General features: G+C 49.0%; 1 protein-coding gene across 1 annotated transcript in view; it reads left to right on the top strand.

The window, feature by feature from the left end:
• PRDM6 (PR/SET domain 6) overlaps positions 1 to 23257 on the top strand; it is a 97390-nt gene that overhangs the window by 69929 nt on the left and 4204 nt on the right. Inside the window, exons 4-6 of the mRNA XM_062189805.1 lie at positions 1441 to 1565; positions 11455 to 11797; positions 20384 to 20560. Of these exons, the coding sequence (XP_062045789.1) occupies positions 1441 to 1565; positions 11455 to 11797; positions 20384 to 20560 (645 nt within the window). The remainder of the gene's footprint in view (positions 1 to 1440; positions 1566 to 11454; positions 11798 to 20383; positions 20561 to 23257) is intronic.

The raw sequence follows: 23257 nt of genomic DNA, 5'->3' as shown, positions 1-23257 counted from the left end.
CACCCATTGCTCAAAAACAGTTGTACTCTTTCAGCGGCAAAGTGTGTCATTTGGGCTTCGCACATTCATTTGCTGGGCGCTGTGTTTATATTAAGGAAAGCCAAACCGAGAGATGAAATGTCACAAGGGTGAGGTACAAAGTAGACTCAATTTTTCTCAAGTTAGGAGATGCCAGTGATTTATAGCTCGGCTCCGATTTTGATTTTTTTATGTAGCAGTGGAAAGAATTAATAAAATGCACAGCTCTCGGAGAGGCAGGGCGAAGAAGGGTGGTGAGGGCTGGACAAGTGGCTGGAGTTTTTGTCAGATAGTCACCGAATGTGGGAGAAAACATTCTGCTTAGCTAGCAGTGCCCTCGTGAGACAGAATGGCAGCAAGTAAGGAAAATAACAAGATAAATGAAATTTTCACAGCTGCAAGTAAAATATTGAGAATCTGCACTTTTTTATTGATCTTTATGATCCTATTGCCAAGAGCCACTTTGTGGTGACAAAATATGTTGACAAGTGCATATCTCACCGCCATGAAAAATGTGCAGAAGGATTCGCCTTATGTCTGCAGTGTACTACAAGGCACAAATTGCCTCTGCAGCCGATTCCTTGCAGAGAGGCGAAATTTAAGGCCCACCAACCCTAAACACTTTTATCTTGAACTTGAGGCTCATATTTGTAGCCATTCTTCATTGAGAAAACCAGTCACCGTCTCCTCATTTTTTTTTTTTTTTCAATCTGTGGATTTTTCTTCAGAGTTCCGAAGCTGTTGTAACAAATGTTTACCCCTCGGTCCCTGCACCGGCCGTTCCAGAGTACCATCGTTCAGCCAGGCTCAAACGCTCCTCTGTATTTATCGAATTTCTATTTCACATCCCAGTTTTGTTTTGTTTTTTTCTGATCTCTCATCTCAAACTTTAGAAGGAAGGCAACCAAGTACGAAGTGGATTTTCGTTACCCTTCGGCATGGTGTCACAAAGCCACCTAATTTTATTACAAACCGGGGAAGTCCCAGTGCCTAGGTGCAAGAATGCACGTTGATGCTTTCCCTTCACATAAGAAAGTTAGGGCAGGAATTTATATAGGAAGTTGGGGCACCAGTGTCTCTGCCATTTGCTAAGAGAGAGGATTTTCTCATTCACGTGACAGGGGAGAGTTGACAAAATGAACTCTCCCCTTCTGTTGTATCCAGGGCCAGGTACCTGTGTCTTCAGCCAGGGCCCTGCATGCCAGAGGCATTGTGGAATCGGCTGTGTCCTGTTCAGCCGACTGAACTGCAGGCTGTAACTGGTTGGTGGGGACAGTGTGGAGGGTGTGGATTTATTATAAGCAGAAGTTGTTGAGGTGGAGGACTGGGCAGGACTTTTTTTTGGGGGGGGGGTAATAAAAATGTGGATGGGGCACGTGAGTGTTATACGCTACTAAGCTGGTTTTCTTTTGTTTTGAATAGGTCGCACATATTCTACCGAGCCTGTATAGATATCCCCAGGGGCACCGAGCTTCTGGTGTGGTACAATGACAGCTATACGTCTTTCTTTGGGATCCCCTTACAATGCATTGCCCAGGATGAAAACTGTAAGAACTTATTTTAGCTCTGAATTCACATCTCAACATAACCTGTTTCAAAGCTAACGTTTTAAGAGTGTTTTCTGAGACTCCCAACACCTGGTTCAATGTGCTACTTAATGCAGACACACAAGGGGTCTGTTCCATTGCTTCATTGTCCCTCCTATGTCATTTGCTTTTCCCCCAGGGCATCTTAACCTGTTGCAGGCCCATGCTGCTTTGCCTATCCACAATCTCAAAGCCTTTGCCAGAGTTTCAAATCATCACTGGCAGCCAAGTTAAATCGGTTGCTATTCACTGAGCACCCACTGTGTGTCTGGTTCTGTGTGGCCATCTCACTGGGTTGCAGGAGCAGCTCATGACCCAAAAATTAGATAATGAGGAAATAATGATGCAGTTTCATCAGCACCTTCTCTAGCCCATGTGTGTGTCTCTGAGCAGTCACTGAATGAGAAATAGTAGTATAAATCTCATCTGCAAAGCTCAGGACGTTGTGTCTTCCTAAGTTTTTTTTGTCTAAAACCATAGACAAAAACCATGTAATTTTCTACAGCCTTCATTATCATGCCAGCCATTATCTGTGACAGAATAATCTAACACCTAGGCAAATGTGAACTTGCAACCGCATTTAAAGTTGGAAAAAAAATTTAAAATTTAAAAAGACACTGTGTTGGATCAATTCTTTGGAAATTATTATATGTGACTTCCAGTGTGCGGGACAGGATTAGGTAACTCTGGTTTCAAGGATGCCACATGTTCTTGTCGACAACTTCCTTAATCTCTGAACTGATACTTTGATATTATGCTACACGAAGAGGTGGAGATAACAGATCCATTTCATTACCAGGGTTTTGGGGGGGGGGGATCTCATTTTGCAAAAAGTGTTATTTTCCTTTTTCCTTCTGCTTTTACTTTCTCTCTCACACACATACACATGCACACAGGTGACTATGAAAATGTCCACGTTACTACTCGGCAGAAGGCTGATGATGATCAAATACTCCTTTCTCATATTCAGATTCTTTGTAAAAAGTAAAATCCTCCAAAAGGCTATAGCTATCAGCTTTCCTTTTTGACTTTACCCTGACCCCTAACCAACCTCAAATCAAAACATGAATCTTTGGACATACAATGCATTCCTCTTGCTTCCTAAGTTTCCATGGGAAACTGTTCCCTGCAGTGGGACTCCTGTGCGGGGAGGGGCTGTTTTCAAAGGAGAAGATCTGTGTGGTTGGTGTCAGAGGCACATTGTGGACATGGAGGCCACCTGGCTCTGCCTTGCCCGGGACGGCTCCCTGCCCCACCTCTCCTGAATGTAGATCCAGAGCCGTGCTCGGAAGAGCACCAGTGCCAGCCCAGCGGAGCAGCTGACACGAGTTTGCCTGTGCGTTTGAATTTGAACATTGCCTCACCTTCCAGAAATTGTGTGAGGGCCTCCGTTTCCTCCTCTAATGCAACCTGCTACGGCCTCTGCAGATGTTGTTGTGGTTTATGTGCTGGGAAACGTCTGGGAGTAAACATACAAGGCCCAGGGTTCTACAGCACACAGAGTCCTTCATTCATTTGCTGTGTGCCTATATACTGAGCATCTACCATGGGCCAGGGGCTTGGCCAGGTGCGGCAAATACAGCGGGGAGCAAAACACAAGAGCTGCTGCTGTAACAGAGCTTCCCATGTAGAGAAGGAGACAGATTATCAGCAGATGTGTCCGTGAGTAAATAGGCTGTCAGTTGGTGATGAGTGTTGCAAAGTGGATACAGCAGCAGAGAGGAAAGTGGGGCCACGAGGTGGGAGTTGCGGCTTTACAGAAGGGCAGGGTGAGCTCCACTGGGGCGGCTCGTGCAGGAGTCCGGGAGGGACGTGCTGGTGGATTGGAGGCCACGGTGTAGACACGTGGAGGAGAGGTAGTTGGATTCTGGATGCACTTTGAAAAGCAAAGCCAACAGCAGTTCTAACAAGTTGGATGCTGAGAGGGAGGGAGAAACAGAGAGAGAGCGCGCGTGAGTGAGCGAGCGAGCTCAGGTGAGGCTTCTGGAAGCAGGAAGCGTGGCCTGGTGTACTGAGGTCTGAGGCAGAAACGGAAACCGGGGAGTGACTGCTTAGGGAATTCGCGTCTCCCCCTGCACAACGCGGAGTACCAGCCACCGTAGGATCATGGCCTTGGTTCTTACCCTAGACGTGGGTGCCCAGAGTGGAAGTGTAGCCACACTTTGCTTCCACCTCGGCATGCTGTTCCCTGGATGGAGCGGGCCCTCCTGGGAAGGTGGCGTTTGCAGGAGGACTGGCGAGAGGACGGGATGGAGCGTTTGTGGGGCTCGTGTGCCATTCACAGCCACCTGGCAGCAGGTGTCGTGAGAGCGTCGCCTGGCGTTCATTTCTGGCCGCACGGTGCCATGAGAAGCATGCTTCCTGGAGCATCACCCGCTATGCTTCCCAGTTCCCCTTTCTTCTGCCGGCCGAGGTGGAGGTTGTTGACTAAGGCTTGCGATACATCTTCCAGGGCACGTGTGACATCGTTTAGCTCCTGAAATCCTTGACAGGAAATACACAAAACCCCCACAGCAGCTTGAAATCGGGGATTCAATCGGAAAGCCGAGCGGCTTTTCTGGGTTCAGCTCAGAGCTCTAAGCGAGAGTTGAGAGATGTTTAAGGGAATTAAGTATTTGGCTAAAACACTCAGCGGTGACAACCCCTTTTCCTCTCAGGGTCTGGGAGCAATTTTATGTGGGTTCCTGTCCCAGGGTCACTTGTCAATCATATGAGTGGTCACCCCGGAAACCAGCAGGAGGCGTGGTCAGTTAGTGAGAGGGTGGTTCCAGCCCTGATCCGACCTCTAGGATGGACTTTGTCATTCTACCCGACTCACGAGAGACTTGGGGCTGCACGTTCTCGTGTATAAGGACACAGATAATTTGACAATTAGCCCTGAGTCATTTAAATTACCTCAAGTGGATCAGCGATTCGAAGACCATTTTTATCCCACTGAGCCAGCCACAAGATAAATTAGGTTCCTTCCAAAGAACCTTCTAGAGATCAAAGATTGAACAGGGAAATTCCCAGTGTTCTGCGCAGTCCACAGCCAGTGCTCACTGGCTCCATCCCGAGAAAAGGGGTTAAGGATTTCAGCCTGATTTTTCTCTGCCGATGAAATTGATACTTGGACCAAGACGTGAAGAAAGCAGGGTTCGGTCTAGTGAATAATACTTACGAAGCACTTTCAAGTATACAAATATCTTTTTCTTCCTGTGGTTCTTTCAACACTGAAAGCACGCACTCCCTATGGCGTGTGTGTGGCGGGCCGGGCTTTGCTCAGTGCCCGACAGCGGCGGGCAGCAGGGACACACGGGCACCCCGGGAGCTGACAAGCCGTGGAGAGCTGCCTGGACCCCGGGGGCCCGTGGCGTCTCACACAGGCACTCGGGTTCTGGAGGCAGCCACCACGCTGTTTGCTTTGAAGGAAACCCTAGCGGAGCAGTGTAATGGAACGCCAAGGAGAGAGGCTGAAGGAGCAGCCCCGTCGACAGATGGGAGCGCTGGGAGGAAGGCGCCTGCCTGGCTTCCAGTGGGGGATTTGCTCCTGCAGAGTGCAGAGGCTGCACTGGGTTCCTGCTCCTTTCAGAGGAAATGAAGAAAAAAAAAATCCCTGGGAGTCGGTGGTTCTTCCTGCTGCGTCTCCTGCATGGGCGTGTGAAGCTGGGGTACTGCAATGTGAAACAGGATGAGCCCGCCCCGAGGAGGCCTGCCTTTTGCTTTTGCTTTGGGAGAGCAGACACCAGAAAGGAAACATCTCTGCTCGGTGCCTCTCATCCCCACCGAGAAGGCCCTACTCAGCCTTCCCCTGGCACCTGGGCGCCATCCTAGGATACCTGAGTCCCAGAAGAGCAGCCGTGGGCAGCCCCAGAGGGGGAAATCCGGGCCCTTCCTTGAGGAACGTGGTCCAGAAGGCAGTGCAGAGTCCGGCAGAAAATACGGTGCAGGGGCCCAGCACGGAGGCCACGGCCGTGACCTGAGCCAGGCGAGTGAGAGGCTGAGCGTGGGTGCAGTGCAGGAATCCAGGTCCCAGGCCTGGAGGGTAGAGAGGGCAAGGGTAGGGCTCCTGGCGTAAATCTGGGAGCCAGGAGGGAGGATCGTGTCCCTCAGTGGGGGCCGGAAAGACACAGTATATGTCTGATCATTTCATGCTCTCAAGCCTGTCGGGCAAGGAACCGTCGTCCATCCTCGGTCAGGGGTGAGAACAGAGACGCACCCTGAAACCAGCCTCAGCTGTAGGCCTTGTTGGGAAGCACCTGCCAGGCTTGGAGGCTTTGGGCTGAGGTTTTAGGGCTCAAGAGACCTGTGGAAGCACAGGGGAAGCTGTGCGTGCCCAGGACTCTGGCAGAAGCAGCACCTGCTGCAGCTGTGTTCACAGAGAGAAGGCATGAAGGACACAGGGAAAGGCACCCTCACGGGAGGCTTGGCTTCCTGGTCCTGTGGGGTGTCCTGCTGGGCTGCCTGGATCCCGCCTGGCCACGCGGCTGGGACACTTGCTCCCTTGTTTGTGGAAGTTGGCGTAGGCCCGTGTCGCTCAGGTAGGGTTGTCTCAGGAAGTGCCTCCGCCTAAGAGGGCCTTCTCCCCCAAGCTGTGCTCGCTCCCCGTGGTGGCCATGTCCAGGGCCCGTTCCACGTGTTCCCTTGGCTCCCTAGTTTCCTTGCGTCAATGCAGGGCAGCCCTGAGGGTTGTTCCCCGCTCCAGAGCTGCTCCCTTCCTCCTGTGGCCCAACCCTGCTCTCTCAACTTCCTCAAAGGTGCAGGCTCCAGGGTCCTCCCTGTAACCCTCCACACAGGGCACTCCAAACCCCTCCCGAGTCGATTTCCAGGCCCCCGAATGAACACAGGTCCTTTCCATCCAGTCCTCTCTGCTGAAGAGAGACCCCATTCTACTGGTCCCCCACCAACCTCACCTGCACATCTTAATCTCAGCAAACACAGCAAAAACGCCTCTGTCCACTCCCACCCATGCTCTCCCCAAGCTCAGTGACACTCCTGTGCACACAGCTGATCTTTCTAGAAACCTGGGCCAGCTACTGCCTCCTGTCTGATGCCTTCTCTCTTGCCAGTGTGGCAGTCAGTGTGAAGTCTGATTTCTTGTTGCCGTTGTACATTGGTTTTGGTAATGGGTAGTTGTGTCCCACAGACCAAAGTCTGGAAAACTCTGTGGACATCGCTGTCCTCTTCCAAGAGGCAGTTGGTGGTAGGAGTGGTTCTTGTTGTTCTAGCACCCAGGCATATACGCCCTCCCTTTGGCTCTCTCACCTCCCCTCCCCTCCCCTCCCCTCCCCGAAAATAACATAACACATGCCTTGCTTTTCATCAACATAGAATAATGATGCATTTAAAGTATATGTCTGATCATTTCATGCCCTAGTGTAAAATTCTTTTTTGGCTCGCCATGATGTCATTCTAAACCTCCAGCTCTGGGGCCGGCATTGTGGTGCAGAGGGTTAAACCACCACCTGCAATGCCCCCATCCCATATGGGTGCCTGTTCAGTCCTGGCTGCTCCACTTCTGACCCAGCCCCCTGCTGATGCGTCTGGGAAAGCAGTGGGAGATGGCCCAAGCACACCTACGTGGGAGACCTGGATGGAGTTCCAGGTTCCTGGCTTTGGTGTGGCCCAGCCTTGGCTGTTGTGGGCTTTTGGAGAGTGAACCCATTGATGATTCTTCTCTCTCTCTCTCTCTCCCTCCCTCCCTCCCTCCCTCCCTCCCTTCTTTCTTCTAACTCTACCTTTCAAATAAATAAATAAATCTTTAAAAAAACACAGTTCTTTAATGTGGCAGCCTGTGGACCATATAAATCCCCCAAAACGTTTTATATGATCTACATGTATTTTAAAAAACAAGAACTCAAAGATCTCTGGACTGGCTAAGCCCCATTCAGTTTGCTGCCAACCCTACCACCCTCTGTCTAGTGAACCTGCCTGCCATCAGCCCAGCACGTCATAGTTCCTGTCCCTGTCCAGCCTCCAGCAGGGTGGGAAATTGTGCAGCCTTTCCCTCCAGCTTCCCTGTCATCCATCTCCCCCGCTTTATGGACACAGTGTCCTTCGTTCAGTTCCTCGAGTGTCCAGAGCTGCTTCCACTCAGCGTGACGCAGGCTGTGTGGCCATGTGGGTCGGCTTCTCCTCCTTGTCCTGCACCTGTCTGATGCCTGTTGCACCCTTCAGGACTCAGATCCGCCCAGATCCCAAGTTCAGTTGTCCCTGATGTAGGCGAGGCCTTTAAATGAAGTTCACAGAAAATGCGTGCTATGGAAAAAATTATACCTGAATCTCAGACTGCAATTTTTTTTCTGTTTTTGTTTATTTACTTATTTTGACAGGAAGAGTTAGACATTGAGGGAGAGACAGAGAGAAAGGTCTTCCTTCCGTTGGTTCACTCCCCCTAATGGCCACTATGGCTAGAGCTGCGCCGATCTGAAGCCAGGAGCCAGGTGCACTTGGGCCATCCTCCACTGCACTCCCGGGCCACAGCAGAGAGCTGGCCTGGAAGAGGAGCAGCCAGGACTAGAACTGGCGCCCACATGGGATGCCGGCGCTGCAAGTGGAGGATTAACCAAGTGAGCCACGGCACCGGCCCCCAGACTTTTATTTTTTCATTTTACAACCAAATGAACATTTTTAATTCATTTTCTACAAACTTTCCGAAGTCCCCTCCTATGCTTTCGCGGCACACCTTCCTTCTATTTCCTGATGGTGCATGTCACATGTGTGGTGACTGTAGTGTGTCGCTTCTGAAATGCACATATTTTTCACATTTTAATCTTTCTGAAAGTATTGGGGTCTTGCAATGAATGACAACTACAGTGGAGATGGCACATTCATGCGGTGTTAGGTCTAGTGAAACTGAGCCGATGCTTCTCTCTGAAAGTATCGCTCTCTCGATGGGGTGGACGGGCCGCGAGGGGGGGCACAGCACTGAGCACAGTGGCAGGTGACAACAGACAGGTGTTCAGTAAGCATCTGTGGCCCGAAGGGATGGGACAAGGCCTGTGAAGTTTGTTTTATGGATTCTGAATTTGCTTCTCTGCGTCTCACTTGTTTCCAGCTGATGGGTTCATGTTTTTCCTCGACTCCACCCTTGAGGCTTTGAGGATGTGCCCCTGTCTCCTTGGTCTCTGTTGTCAGAACTGTGAGAGGTTTGCCAGTTCAGTGCGGCTTCGCATACTCGTCATTTGCTCATGGTCTTAACCCCCTTTGAGTGGGCCTTGTTGTCTGTCCTGGGTCAGGATGAGAGTGTTTTCTGATTTCACACCCTGTCCCCTTTCTGAGAATTTCCTGTGGCTGCCACAGCCCGGGAGGATTCTGTTTAGGAAGAACAATCTCTTACATCTTCGCAAATTCGTGCTGTAAAAAATGGTGCCCCTTAAACCAGGCCTCAGTGGGCGAGTGCAGCGTAGTCACGTTTGGGAAGATGACCGATTCCTATCCTTATGCTTTCTCCTCTCTAAATTATAAGTTCAAGTTCATTCCGAATGATCAAATTTATTCCGCAGTTAAGGGACCATGCCAGAAGTACAGATGGTGCAAGTGCTCCTCCCCAGAACTGGAAAGCATATTTTATTTGTTTTGGGAAAGAAAATAATAAAAGGGAGAAGCCCTTTTTGTCCCAGCCATCCTTGTCTTATTGCTTACGTGCTGTTGCCATCATGGGTTCCATGATCTCCAATCCCCACTCACCCTGATGGTTACACACACTTTCAGATGCGTGAACGTTGTGTTTTCTCCATCACCATTTCACACTGATCGTCACTGGCCTTATAGAAACTCCCTGGCTCACGGATTCTCGCCTTTTCTCCTGAACGTTATGTTCCAGGAGCATGAGGGATCAGTCAGAATTTGTCATCTGTGCCTGGAGCTTTATTTGTGTTGCCTGTCCCCAAAGGGACAGTATCCCTCTTCCTAGCACTGGTGCTTCTGGCTGACCTGCATGCCCAAGGCATCAGCGTTCCATGGTCTTCCCGCCACACTTTGCTTCCTGGCCTGTGAGAGCCGGGCATTTCCTGCAAACCTGTAGGCTGCCCTGGCTTTTGCTGCTTCCGATTACTTGTGGAAGGGCTCACCACCCTGGGTTCCACCTTAAAAAGTACTAAAACATGGCCTCCTTAGCTTTCAGATAAAATAAGAATCTCTGTGCAATAAAATATTTTTTTAAAGTCTGAAAGCTGTCTACTGGGGCTGGTGTTTGGCCAGCAGGCAAGATGCTGCTTAAGACGTCTGAGTCCCATATCTGAGTACCTGCGTTTGGTTTCCAGCTTCCTGCTAATGCTGACCCTGGGAGGGCAAGAAATTGGGTTCCGACCACCACATAGGAGACTTAGATTGAGGTCTCTGGTTCAGCCTCGAGAGGGGCCACGGAAGGTATTTCATATATATATGGTGAGTGAAGAACAGGTAGGGGCTCTCCCTCTCTTTGACATATATATGAAAAGACCAGGAAGCCAGGGCCCATAGAGCTCCATTTCTATTGTGTGTCAGCCACAGGTCAAGGTGACTACAGAATGCTGTCCATGCATTCTCTCTCAGTCCTTAGACTGACCGTTCTAGATGCTCACGTACTTGCCTAGCACGTAGCGGAGTTCAGCGTGGGCCACCTCAGCCACCAGGCTGTGCTGCTGTTGCCACGATGGTTATTACTACCACCGTCCTCATTTTTGAAATGGAGAAACTGAGACCCAGGGTGACTGAATAATTGACTGGCTCGAGATCTCCAGGGCTATGAAGGGCAGTATTTGTATCAAGGTGTTTTTTTTTTTTTTCCTCCTTCTTATTTATTTGATTTGAAAGGCAGAGGGAGTGAGAACGAATGAACTGCCTTCCATCAACTGCTTTATTCTCCAAAAGCTGGCAATAGCTGGAGCTGGGCCAGGCTGAAGCCAGGAGTCTAAAACTCCATCCGGGTCTCCCAGGTGGGTGGCAGGGACCCAAGTGCTTGAGTCAGCCTCTGCTGCCTCCCAGAGTGTGCGTCAGCAGGGGAGCAGAATCGGGAGTGGAGCTGGTACTGAAACCAAGTACTCCTCCTGTGGGATGTGGGCATCTTTCCTGCTGTGCCAATGTCTCTCTGGCCCCAGAGCCCAGGCTGCACCTACGACACTGTGCCCCCACTCTTCCCTCATCCTCTGTGTACCCGGTCTGTGAACTGCGCCCCACCCAAGCCCTCTCTGAGTCCCGAGTCTTCCTCTTGTCTGGGACACTGAGTCTGATTCTAGGCCTGAGGTCTTTTATTTGTTTGTTCAGACTTGCTGTGCCTTCTGAGGTCGGCCCACCCCTCCACCCTATTTCCACAATGCCTAAAACCTGCGCCTGCATGGGCAGCCCGTCTCCCTTATTAGCCCAGCACCTCTCTCCAGGTGCCCTTCATCTTGTTCGCCTCATCTCTTCAACCAGCTTGTTGTACTCACCTGTCCTGAGCTGGCAGGGCTTGGGGGAAAGGCCTGAGGCTCTGCACTGAGTCACGCCGAGTCCCCCGTCTGCGCATTGCTGAAGATCACTTTGTCTGGGCTGGCTCCCTGCTCACCCCGTGCGGGGCCTCCTATCCAAACTCCCCCGAAAGCATAGGGTGCAGTACAGGGCGTCCTTACGGAGCCATGTATGTTTCATGATCGTAAGTGACCTGCTGAGAGCAAAGACCGCGTAGGAACCATCCAGAGCACATAGTAGGTGCTTCATACATGGGCAATGGTGCGTTATGCATTGGCAGTATTTGTGCCTCACCCCTCATACCATCTGCCACGATGTGGAGTCCAGAAAAACAGACTTCTGAAGTGTTTGCTACATGGTGGGGATTTTCTTTGCAAGCGTATGTGTCGGGGTGCACATCTCGAGGCTCCTGAAACTGACCTGCCCCTGTTGCTTCCTCCAGTGAACGTGCCGTCCACGGTGATGGAGGCCATGTGCAGGCAGGACGCCCTGCAGCCCTTCAGCAAGAGCAGCAAGCTGCCCCCGGCCTCACAGCAGCGCTCCGTCGTCTTCCCCCAGACGCCCTGCAGCAGGAACTTCTCTCTCCTGGATAAGTCCGGGCCCATGGAATCAGGCTTTAACCAGATGAACGTGAAGAACCAGCGAGTGCTCGCCAGCCCCACCTCCACCAGCCAGCTGCACTCGGAGTTCAGTGACTGGCACCTGTGGAAGTGTGGGCAGTGCTTTAAGACGTTCACCCAGCGGATCCTCCTGCAGATGCACGTGTGTACACAGAACCCCGACAGGTAAGCCCGCCTCTCCCCCTCCCGCCGGCTCCAGGCACCCTTGGTCAAGACCCTGTGACACGAGGGGAGGCCAGGGCAGTGTTAGGCCACTGCTGGCTTTTGCTGTCCGGCAGGACAGGTGGTGGCTGCAGCGAGGAGTCGTGCACCTGCCATCCCAACGGTTCTGTCCAGGTCTAAGAGGGAGCCAGATAGAAGGAGTGCTTATGAATATCATAGATGGAAAAGTGGGGTGAGGGTAATTAGAATCCTCTCTGTCTTGTAGAGATAATATAGCTGGCTGCTCTGCGGCTGTCACAGTCATTTCAGAGTTCACCTCCCGTGTGCCGTGGGTATGAACTTAATTAAGTACTAAGAGGTAATGAATTGGAATTTTTTGCTTAGTACTATTTTTCTTCAGAGCATGCAAACCCATAAATCCTGTAAAGCTGTCAAAAGGAAATACCTACTCTGCCAGTGATGTGGAGGAAAACAGATGCCACTTATTCAATAAACTAATATCCACACAGAAGAAAAATGTTGACTAGATACCTCAGAGTCAAAGTTGGTTTGAAAGTTTGTCAATAAAGAATTTTATGGCCATGAGCTGAAGATGAAATTTAGCTGAACAAGTGAATTAAAATTTCAGGTACTCTGACGAGTGGCACAGTAGATATAATGGAACTATTATTTATGAATCAAAACTGGTTTATTCAACAGTCTTGATGGCTAGGAGCGCAAAAGACAAAAATCAAATTAATTCAATAAGAAGGGACTGTTTGTGTTTTATCTCTCCTTCATGTCTCGCGGGATTTGACTAAAACCAAAATATCTAAGAATAGCTTTGCAAATACATTGTTGAATATAATGACAGAAAACAGTTTTTGGAGCTAGGATGGGAGAATCGGAAGCAGGAGTGAGACTGAAGTTATTTTCTTAGTTTGGCCACCAATGAAGCTTCAGCAAGCCACGTGGCTCTCCACGGCCAGTCACGTACACCTGCCTCTTCCTGCTAGCTCTGCAGTGTAGTGGCCTACCTAGAGAACCCAAGCAGAGGTGAGGGCTTTCTTATTTTCCAAGTGAGAATGGTAATCAGAGTTAGGGACACGGGCACATTTATGTGGGTACCTTTTCCTTGTGTCCTTCTAGAAAGCCCTTTGCTTAGCATTGAGCACTGCAGGAACTAGTGAATGTGGCTGTATTTACAATTAGGGATCTACGCCAGCTGTGTCTTCATAAGCTCTTATTGTGAGTTGGCGACCCTTACCCTGCCCCCGGCGAAAGTATCAACAGACTTAACAACTTAGCCCTGTTGGCTGTAGAGGTGATAAGGAATTTGAAAATGTTTTATTTTCATCCAGAAAGGATTTTTTTGAAGTTTGCCTTCCTTGCCAATACGCATGTACCCTCAACGTACAGCTGTTCTAATTTAGCCAAGCAATTTAGTAGTTTTTAATATGAAAGATTAAAGAGCACAATCTTGTTATTCTAAACCTGCTTTGCAGATAGTGAGGGTGGACCTATTATTTGCAAGGTTCCTGTCATAATAACTGAACATGCAAGGTAAAATGCAATTATAGTTGCTAGTTTCTGGATAGTAGAAATTTCATGCTGAATGTCGTAAAAGTAATGAAACCATTTCATGATAATTAGAAAGATATTAAAAATGTTTTATCTGGCCCAAGTTACACTTAGAAAACCATGTGTAATATTACAGTTTAAGTCTTTATAAAATCTGTCCTGCAAATTAATATCACCATGATTTGTAATACATGCATGTATTTTTTTTATCAGAAAAATATGAAAGTACCTCAAGAAATTGGTAGAAAATGGGAATTTCAGTAAAACTGAAATCCATGCATAGTTGTTTTCCTCATATGCATTTCCATGAACTTTTTGAAGGGCCCTAGCACAATTCCATAAGAGATGGTTATGTCAGAACTGACTCTATGCTAACTCGGAGTCATTGGCAGAATCTGGGTGAGTCGATTCTCGCACCCTGGGCTGGACCTGCTGCATTTTTGGGCCCTTAAGCCCAGGAGTGATGTGGCCAGGCCTTCCACTAGAGGTGAAGGGAGGTGTGCTTACTGACAGGGTGTGTGGCCAGGGTGGCGTCAGGTAACAGAAGCTGTGGGCTCCTGCTTCTCCCTTCTCTACATTTGGTCGAAGATTGGACAAGTGGTCGCCATCATGATGAATAGATGAGAAGTCGTGATTTCAGAAAGTCCTGCTCAACAGGCAACGTCGTAAGGTGCAGCGTTTCCTAGGAGTGGGGCTGCCGAGATGGGGAGCTGGAACCCCATCGTCGGCTCCGAGTTGACTCTTGGAAATAAAGGCAAGTGGAGGTGGAGGCCAGTCCCTTGACCCATTGGGCTCATTCCAGATACCGTGCTTGCTTTTAGCATATAGGGCGGGAATAGCTCTGTTCTGTTCTGGAACCCAAGATGCTGTCTTTGTAACAGAAAGCTCAGAGGTAAAAGCTGCTCTCCCTGATGGTTAAGTTTATGAGTGGATGGCTCTGTAGGAGAAAGGGGCAGAATTACAGTGGAAAAGCCACATTTCCGTGTGATAGTTGCTGAATCTCTGGTGCCCACAGGCTTCAGTGCCTGGCTCAGTAAATGAGCTGACTTGTCGCCCTTTGCTGCTGCCCATTCAGCCGTATACTCTGGAGAAGCTTAGCAGTCAGAAACCATTTCCCTTCTGTTTGAAAGACTGAGGGGCTTTTCTTTCGGTAGGAAGTCTGGCTCGAACCACAGGTAGAAAGGGAGACCCAGAAGACGAAGTCAGAAGGTAAACAGGTTAGGGTTTCAAACAGGCCCCTGACTCCGGAGTCCAAGAGGTTTTTCACTCAACAGTCGGTACACTTGGCCGTGCCACCCCAGACACTTGAACCTTCATCAAAGAGACTCTGTGTGTCTCCGTTCATGAGTTTTTCATGTGAGGAACCATCCACAAGCAAATGCCTTGCTACAAAGGAGACCGGCCCGTGGATACCCAGGATGCCAGCGTTACCACTTTTCACCATCGCATTATTCACACCGAATGCAAAAATAAAAAATGTCTGTTGGCCCTGGCCAAGGAGGAATCATCCCCCAACACACAGCGCTGGGTCCTGGAGTTGTGACAGCGCTATTGCTCGATTTCGTTTTGCTATTATACAAACAAAACCGGAAATCTCTTCTTCCGTTTTCCCAGGCTGTTGACTTTTTCCTTCTCCTGAGCAAACTCGGAGGGAAGGAGCTGTTGGAATCTGGATCCACCAAGATGTTGTTTAGGGGCTTCATAAACATTCGAGTTGTGGCTTCAGCTTGTTGCCTAGGCCAGCACATCTTGGCTCTCCTTGGCTGGATCCAGGAGTTAAAATCCCCTATCTCCTTGCTCTGCTGCAGAAGCCGTGCATGGCCCTGGGTCGCTTTGGGATGGTCCTGTTCTCCCTTCTGCAGGAAGTGTCTTGATAACCCACAGCTTTATTTTGCGACCTTTCCCTTTCTTCTCTTTTCATTGTTTGGGCCCACAGGGAGGGTCTGCCCTGCTCCCCCTGGGCACACGTCAGCTTTCACATTTGTGGTTTAGGCACCGTTCTGTGCAGTTGGATGTGCTGGTGCCAGATGGCAAAGTGACTGTGGAAGGTGCTGGTGGGTGGTGGGAGGAGCGCGGTGGCCCCTGGGAGTGTGTCCACCTCTGTTCGGATGTCCTCAAGGGGGAGGACACACCTTCTGTGTGGCTTCCACGTTCTCCAGGCCCTGTCATTGTGCGCTTTGGTCACTTTCCTGAGCTCTTTTCGTCCTTATATGGAGCTCAGTTCTTTTCTCCCTGCACGCAGCCTGCAATGACACAAGCAGTCTCCCTTTGGAGCTTGGCGAGATCCACTGTTGGGTTGGCGGATTGGGGTCGAGGAGAGAATGGAGCCCCAATGGAGCAGCTTTGTCCTGAAGGCTTTCACGCTAGGCAAGAAAAACCAAAGGAGGGATGAATAACTTTAAACCAAACCACACTTAATTTTGTTAAATGTTTCATCCTTTCCCTCTGTGTACACCAAACCAATTACAGACCCAAAGCAAATGAATTGCACATTTGACTGGAGTGATCGCTGGCAGAGGAGCAGCCTGGTACAGATTGCCAGGGATGTGCAACATTGTCTTACTGCTTTCTTTCTCCTTCAAAACTGGCCAGCATTGACACATGCTAACTCAATCCACCCTGGCTTTGTCTGTTTTTCAGTTATGTCTTTATTGAGAGCCTTCTAATGTTTCACGGAGTTTAAAATGTTTTGTGTTGAGTTTGTCTCGTGAAGCTATTTCAGTTCATCACAAGAAAGCAAAAGAATCCTCAACTTTCTCAGTTGCCCGAACCACATTTCAAGGGCTCCACTGCTCCCTGTAGTCAGCGACTTCTTAGGGGGCTGCTCGGATATACACGGGGACTTCAAAAAGTTTGTGGGAAAAAGAAATTTGAAGCTGAATTTATTATGGTGCAGACTTTTTTTGGAATTCATGAATGGCTTTTTCATAGCACACATCTTCTGTGAACTTCTCAAAGGATCTGTATAAGATATCTCCATCGTTGGACACCCCTGCTGGAGGCCTCTAGTAAGGACAAAGCTGTCAGGTGTCCCAGGCATGAGAGATATCCTTCCATAGGCACACTCATGGTGTTTGGTTTGAGAAGGGTGGAATGCTGGACACGTACAACGTTTGGGAGACTCAGGGGCTCCCGAGAGAGTTGCATTCAACTGTGTGATGAAGCGAGAGCCTGGACAAAGTCGAGCTGTGGGGGAGGCCAATCCTGGCCTGCTGCTTCTGTTGCGATGCATAGAGGGAGACAGGACTTTGCAGTTCAGATGGATTGTATCTGAAAGTTGAGTCATTCTTACCTTTGGGCCAGACTTGGAAAAAATGAATGCAACTGTTGGTCATCAGCATAAAAAGCTGAGCAGCGCCACCTGATTGTATGTCCCCAAGGCCCCTGGGCTGTGAGTTGAGAGGTGTGGGGGTAGGGTGAGGCCTAACTCGTGTGGCCAGTTGTTCTGTAAGAAGTTGTGGCATCCGACATCCCCAAGTGGCAGTAATGTTTCCAGTGCCCTGCCCTTGGGCTTGAAGATTAATTCTGTCCTGAATGTGTTCCTGTGTCCATAGGTGAAACCCTAGCATACAGTCAACTCCAAAATGACATTTTGATCATTTCTTTTTAGTTATTTTTTAAAGGAGCTTTGAAAATACAGGAAAAGAGGTTAGAGGAGTCGAGTGTACCGGTGGTGGTATAGGCTCTGAGGTTCTTGAGGGCTGACTTGAATATTTCTGGGCTGGGAGACACTTTGCTGTCATAGTAACAGGTAACAGGAGCACTAGAATTCTAAATTCTACATAAAACCAGTCTCTGGCCTAAAATCTTACTTTTCCAGGTTCCTAACAATGAAGGAATAGTGCATTGCTCTTGAGATTAGCCAAACTAAGTGTGTTGCTCTGAATTCTCAACTTTTTACCTGTATGTCTAATTTTTCCATGTTGTGGTATGTGTGTAATGCATGTATACACACACACACACACACACAGTCTTGGAAAGCTTGGTGTCCAGGGAGCTGGACATCACGGGTTGATGCTGATGTTGTCTCTTGTGAGCTGCACGTTGGACACAGAGTTGTCGGTTGCCACAAAGCATGATGGGAGATGAGAACACAGAGGTGAGGGACGTTGAGTGATGTGCCCACGGCCATGGCTGTTCAAGGTGCAGGACTGAAGAAGTCTGCTCTCCTGTTTGGAGCCCTTCTGCTCAGTCAAGCTGAGTTCGGCAGTTTTAAAACTGCATGTGGCTCACTGGATCCCTGCCAGTCGCTCTCAGGCCTTAGATGTCAGGCAAAGGTTAGGGAATCCTGTTGGCCTTTTGGTGGGGGTACCTTGACAAAAGAAATCGGCTTCAGCCCCTCTGAGGTCACCTGTGCTCCTCTGTGTGTAGAGATTTGCCTCTGTAACTATGAACTTCAAAAGGATGGGCTGGGCCGGCGCCGTGGCTTAACAGGCTAATTCTCCGCCTTGCGGTGCCGGCACACCAGGTTCTAGTCCCGGTCGGGGCGCCGGATTCTGTCCCGGTTGCCCCTCTTCCAGGCCAGCTCTCTGCTATGGCTCGGGAAGGCAGTGGAGGATGGCCCAAGTGCTTGGGCCCTGCACCCCATGGGAGACCAGGAGAAGCACCTGGCTCCTGGCTTTGGATCAGCGAGATGCACCAGCCGCAGCGGCCATTGGAGGGTGAACCAAGGGCAAAAGGAAGACCTTTCTCTCTGACTCTCTCTCTCACTATCCACTCTGCCTGTCAAAAAAAAAAAAAAAAAAAAAAAAAAAAAAAGGATGGGCTGGCTTCTGACATGGGAAATAGATCACTCCAACTTTAGACAGAGGAGTTAGGAACAAAAAAAGATTAATTGGCTTTATTTAGTAGCTTATTGTTTATTGTGATAGCTATTAAAAATAGATAACCAGGGGCTAATAAATGTTAATGGTCCCTTCACTATTAAAAAAATCAATTGTCAGTGACTATAGCACATATTAATATAGTATTTGGTTTAACATCTTCAGCAGTATTTTTTTAAAAAAAATTCACCCCAAGAGAATTACTTTTGGAGGAATCCTTTGAGGTTAGTGTTTGCTACAAAGGACACATTGGGAACCGTGCACGTGACAGAAGCTGTGGTCACAGAGATGACGCTGTCCCTTAGGAGCTGTGTGTTATCAGTTGGCTTTCAAAGCATTATTTTATAATTGTAATAAAATGCATGTGTAATTTGTCAAGATTGATAAACTCCTTACCAAGGACTCTTATATATTTCTTTGAAACTTGTTTGAGAGGAGTTAGATAGATTTCTAAACGTAAGTAATTAAAATTGTATAGTATTGAGTTATTGACCAATGCTGGACTATTAATCAAGCTAAAAAATTCTACAATCAGTGCTCAGTGTGCTGAAGCCTGGTAAAATAATAGTATTTGTGTTCAGTGAGGCAAGTAGCCGCAATTAAGCACTTTGTTTGACAAATGAGAGGGTACACTTTATTTTGCACTTAGTTGAATTGTTGTACAGGCTGGGGCACCATTGTCTCCTAGCTCTTCTTTTTGGTTTCTGGTCGCTAGAGCTCACGCGTTTGTTAAAAGTAGAGCAGTTAAGTCTACTGTTGCCATTGGCTGTCTAAATGCAGCTGGGGACATCTGGACCACAAACCAGGGCTTAGTGACTACTGTGAACATCCCTCATGACAGAGTGCTAATTTTCTGAATGAAATTTTCGATAAACAGATTCGAACCCCGTGCAGGAGTGATATGAAATAGCTTTGAGTAGGGAAAACTTCTCGGGTTTTCTATCACTCACCAGATTCTGCTGAAGTAAGCAGAAGAACTTGCGTAGAGAAGACAGTTTTAATCTATTCTATGAAACCCAACATTGATCCCGCTCTCATGAGCTAGAAAGGATGTGCCCTGATAATCTTGCTAATTATCAGGGATTCGTCACAACTTCCTGCCATTGGCTTCAGCCTCGCAGTCGCCATTCCACAGGCGCAGTGGCAGCTTGTCATTTCCCTGCTGCTATACATCATTTCTTGCTGCAGGATTAAACCAGGGGAGCGAGGTTCAAGGAGAAAGACCCGATGGAGAGGTGTTTGGAAGGGCTCCAGTAAGCAAGGGTCAGGATGTCTGTTACACGTGGACACGGCTGGGTGCACACATGTGCTCATCTGTGTGATCCCGGTGGCTGCACCGTGGACAGACCCCAGGACAGTTTAGTGTTTATTAAAACACACATGCAGCCTGCTGCCCAGCATGTGTAGCTGGCGCTCAGAACGAAATCCAGGCAGCCTAGAATGACCTTGGCGTAAAAAACTTTGTGCTCTGTGAGCTTGGTTAGTCGGTTTTCTGGACTGACTGAAGTGATGCCTGCTTTCCCTGTCCGGGTGGATTAGTGAAAAGATGAACATAGGTACTTGATTTTAAGACACCTGGAAAACTTAAAAATGCCACAAAAGATAAAGAGAGAGAGAGAGAGAGATCTTCCATTCACTGGTTTACTACCCAAATAGCCATAAGAGCCAGGGCTGGGCCAGGCTGACGCCAGGAGCCTGGAACCCCACCAGGGTCCCCCACGTGGGTGGCAGGGGCTCAAGTACTCGGGCCATCTCCCACTGCTTTCCCAGGCGCATTAGCAGGGAGCTGGATCAGAGTGGAGCAGCCAGGACTCAAACTGGCACCCATATGGGATGCTGGCGTGGAAGGTGGTAGCTTAAGCCACTGGGACACAACACTGGGCACAAAGTCTGTCCTTTGATTGCTCAAAGAAGTGCACTCATGGTTGTCCAAGGGGAGATGAAGACAAGAGGGTGGTGTTCCTTAGACAGTGTAATTCATACTGGGAAGGAATGCTCCTTAGGAATAGGTGGGTCGTAGCAGCTCTGTGAGCTTAGTTTGAGTAGCAACAAGTAAAGGCGGGGTGCCAACCCCCTGGCCCTGTGTCTCTGCTGGAGTAAAAGCTGAGAAAGTGAGCCCTCAAAGCTGTGGCCCCCGCCTCCTGACACCGACTTCCCCTGAGTGGCGAAGAAAATAATGACCAGGCAGTCTTTTTATTTGTTTCAGACCCTACCAATGCGGTCACTGCTCCCAGTCCTTTTCCCAACCTTCAGAACTGAGGAACCACGTGGTCACTCACTCCAGTGACCGGCCCTTCAAGTGCGGCTACTGTGGTCGTGCCTTTGCCGGGGCCACCACCCTCAACAACCACATCCGAACCCACACTGGAGAAAAGCCCTTCAAGTAAGTAGCGGCCAGCCGGCCCTCCACCCCCGTCCCTGCGCCTTGCCCCAGAGCTGCGGATGCAGCTCCAGCAGTGCAGGGTCTCCCAGGAACGTCAGCGTCCAGGCAGCCAAAGGACCTCCTGGTTCAGTAGCTGACATTTGGCAAATGAAGGCAGGAGACCTACACGCTGGCGTCCTGGTTCATTTTCCCCAAGCGTGGACATGCGACGAGCTTTCTGTGTCTGTTTTCTCACTGTGAAGTTAAGCAGGTAGGGGGAAATAACTTGAATATTCTTGCTAGTTCTTGAGGATCCGTGCTTCTAGACTCTTCTAGAAGCTCTGTGGCCATGAGCAAGACCCGGGGACATGGCTGTCAGTGTAGGTCATCAGAAGTCTCCCCTCGTGGAGGACTTGAGCCCCTCCCAGCTCTGGTGAGCAATGTCCCCCTGTTCCCGGTGTGGTAAACCTTTTTAAACTTAATAGCAGCCTACTTTGCATTGTCGACTCTGGGCCTCAGAATTACCATGTTGGTAAACACCAGACCAAACACAGGGCAAGTCTACGTTTTGAGGATTCAGGAAAGGTGGAAAGAGGTGAAGCTGTATTCTAAGGCCTTCGGCGAGGTCAGGGCACCTGAGCAAGTGCGTGTATTTCTAGACCTAGTCTGAGCGTCCAGAGATGAGAGCCATGCTCGTAAGGCGGCCTCTTCATTGACCTCTTCCTTCACTCTTTCAGCTGTGTGTGTGCTCGCCCATTCAGCACATGTTTAATGAGCACATACTTTTGTACTAAGCACCCTGATGGGCAAAACACATACAAAGGTGAATGGGACTTGGTCTTCTCACCCCTGTCTGATCTTTGAACAGCCCTAGTCTAATTATTAACCAGGTCTGAGTATTCCGTCATAGGGGAGACTTGTGTATAATGCTTCAGGGTAGTGCACAATCAGTGTGATCAGTGAGCAGTTAGTGCTGTCCGTGGGGAAGTGAGGGGAGGGATGATGTTTAAGATGTGTGTATAGGGCTGGGTAGGAGTTTGCCAGACAGGCGGTCGAGGGGCATCTCAAACCCAGGTGGAAAGACTGGGGAGTACAGACCACATGCGTGGCTGTCATTGGCCCAGAGCAGTTTTCACCGTCTGTATGATGAGCTCATCTCTGGTCACTACTCTTAGATCTCACTCTATGCACCTGCTATACTGGTGTTCCCTGTGTGAAGAGGAAAATTGAAAAGGCGTGGATGTGCAGTCTGCTTAACCTTCCATGAGACCAGTTCAAGTGAAAGAGGGCAAGCAGTAAAGGTCAATCCCCTCACCTAATCTCAGCTTAGAAGTTGTCCCAGATTCTCGTGGCCCGGGACACCTCTCTCGGTTCCATGTAGCTTGTCCTGCCTCTGCAGCTGTCAGTGAATGCATGGCTGTCTGCTCTCTGTTCTCTAGAATCAGTCTCCCCTGCCCCTCATTCTGAACCCTTTTCCACCAGAGCTCCGTGGAAAGTGGTGGTCATAGAAACTGTGATCATCTTTGTTGGGGGACAGAGGAGCAGCGTGTTCATTGCAGAATGGGGTCTAAGTTGAGCCTATGCTAAGCCAACCATGCCATGCCCTCTTGAGGCTGCCTTACCTTTTTCTACTCCATTCTGTGGAGCCAGATAGGAGTTCCCGATCACCAGTGTTTGTGTCTTGCCTGGTAAACTTGGCCGTTGCCTTTGAACTTGACCCCGCGAGGTTTGCAGACTCTGGCTTCCCCGCTGCTCTGCACACGGAGGGTGACAGCAACACATGGTCTGTGCCTTTGAGCCAGATGGCTTTTTGCAAAATGTAGGTGCGGGAGGACTGAGGGTCCTTCCAGCTTCCTGCATCAGAGGCAGCCAGACAGAATCAGTTTCAGGAATCAGATTGATTTTTATCTTGTTGCTGTGTAAATAGATTTTAGTAATTAATTGAAGAGGTTTCAGGGTCAGAATGGGAAATAGATTTCTATTAATGTTAAGGTGTTACTTATGTGTAACCTTGTTGACTCCACTCAATTTTTTTCTTTAACATCTTGTTTTTGTCATGTTTCCGATAGAGTTGCCATTTTAACTTAAGTTTAATTCATCCGATTAATATGTAGAGGGCTTTAGTGATTGAAGTTTTTCTTTCCTTTCCTGAAATATGCATTGTGTCCACCCCTAGTTTGATCTGGGAAAAAAAAAATAAGGAAACCAACCAGGCTGTTGGATTTGACAGTGTGTACATGTTTGTTTCTTCCACTCTTGATCTTAGCGAGATAACCACATGCTATAGTTTTTGTCCAACTGTGTGTATCCGACATAGAAGAGAGCTGAGTGTGTGCTGACTTTGAACTTTGTGTGTGCTTGGTAAGATTTAAGTATCTTCTAGAGATGGAGTGGGAACTCCTTTTTGCATACAACCAGGTCTCGCAGGGTTGAAGCATCCTGAGGCGGTTTTGGGGGCTCTTCCAACCACAGCTCATAGATATCCATCCCATGGATACTTGTAAATACTAGGAAGATAGCCTTTCACAAGTCTATGAGATAAGCACTCAGAAAAACCTTTCGTTGCAGATTCGTCAATAAAATGGGTTTCACCATAACAATTATTTTTACTACTTTAACTAATGGGTATTTGGCTTAAATAGCATTGCATAGGAGAGGCATCATATCAAGAGGAACAGCCAAAAGTTGTGTGCCTGGGGCAGCTCCCGAGTGGGAGCC

The sequence above is a fragment of the Lepus europaeus genome, chromosome 4 (genome assembly GCF_033115175.1).
Source record: "Lepus europaeus isolate LE1 chromosome 4, mLepTim1.pri, whole genome shotgun sequence".
NCBI lineage: Eukaryota > Metazoa > Chordata > Mammalia > Lagomorpha > Leporidae > Lepus > Lepus europaeus.
This window is presented reverse-complemented; position numbering and strand designations above follow the sequence as displayed.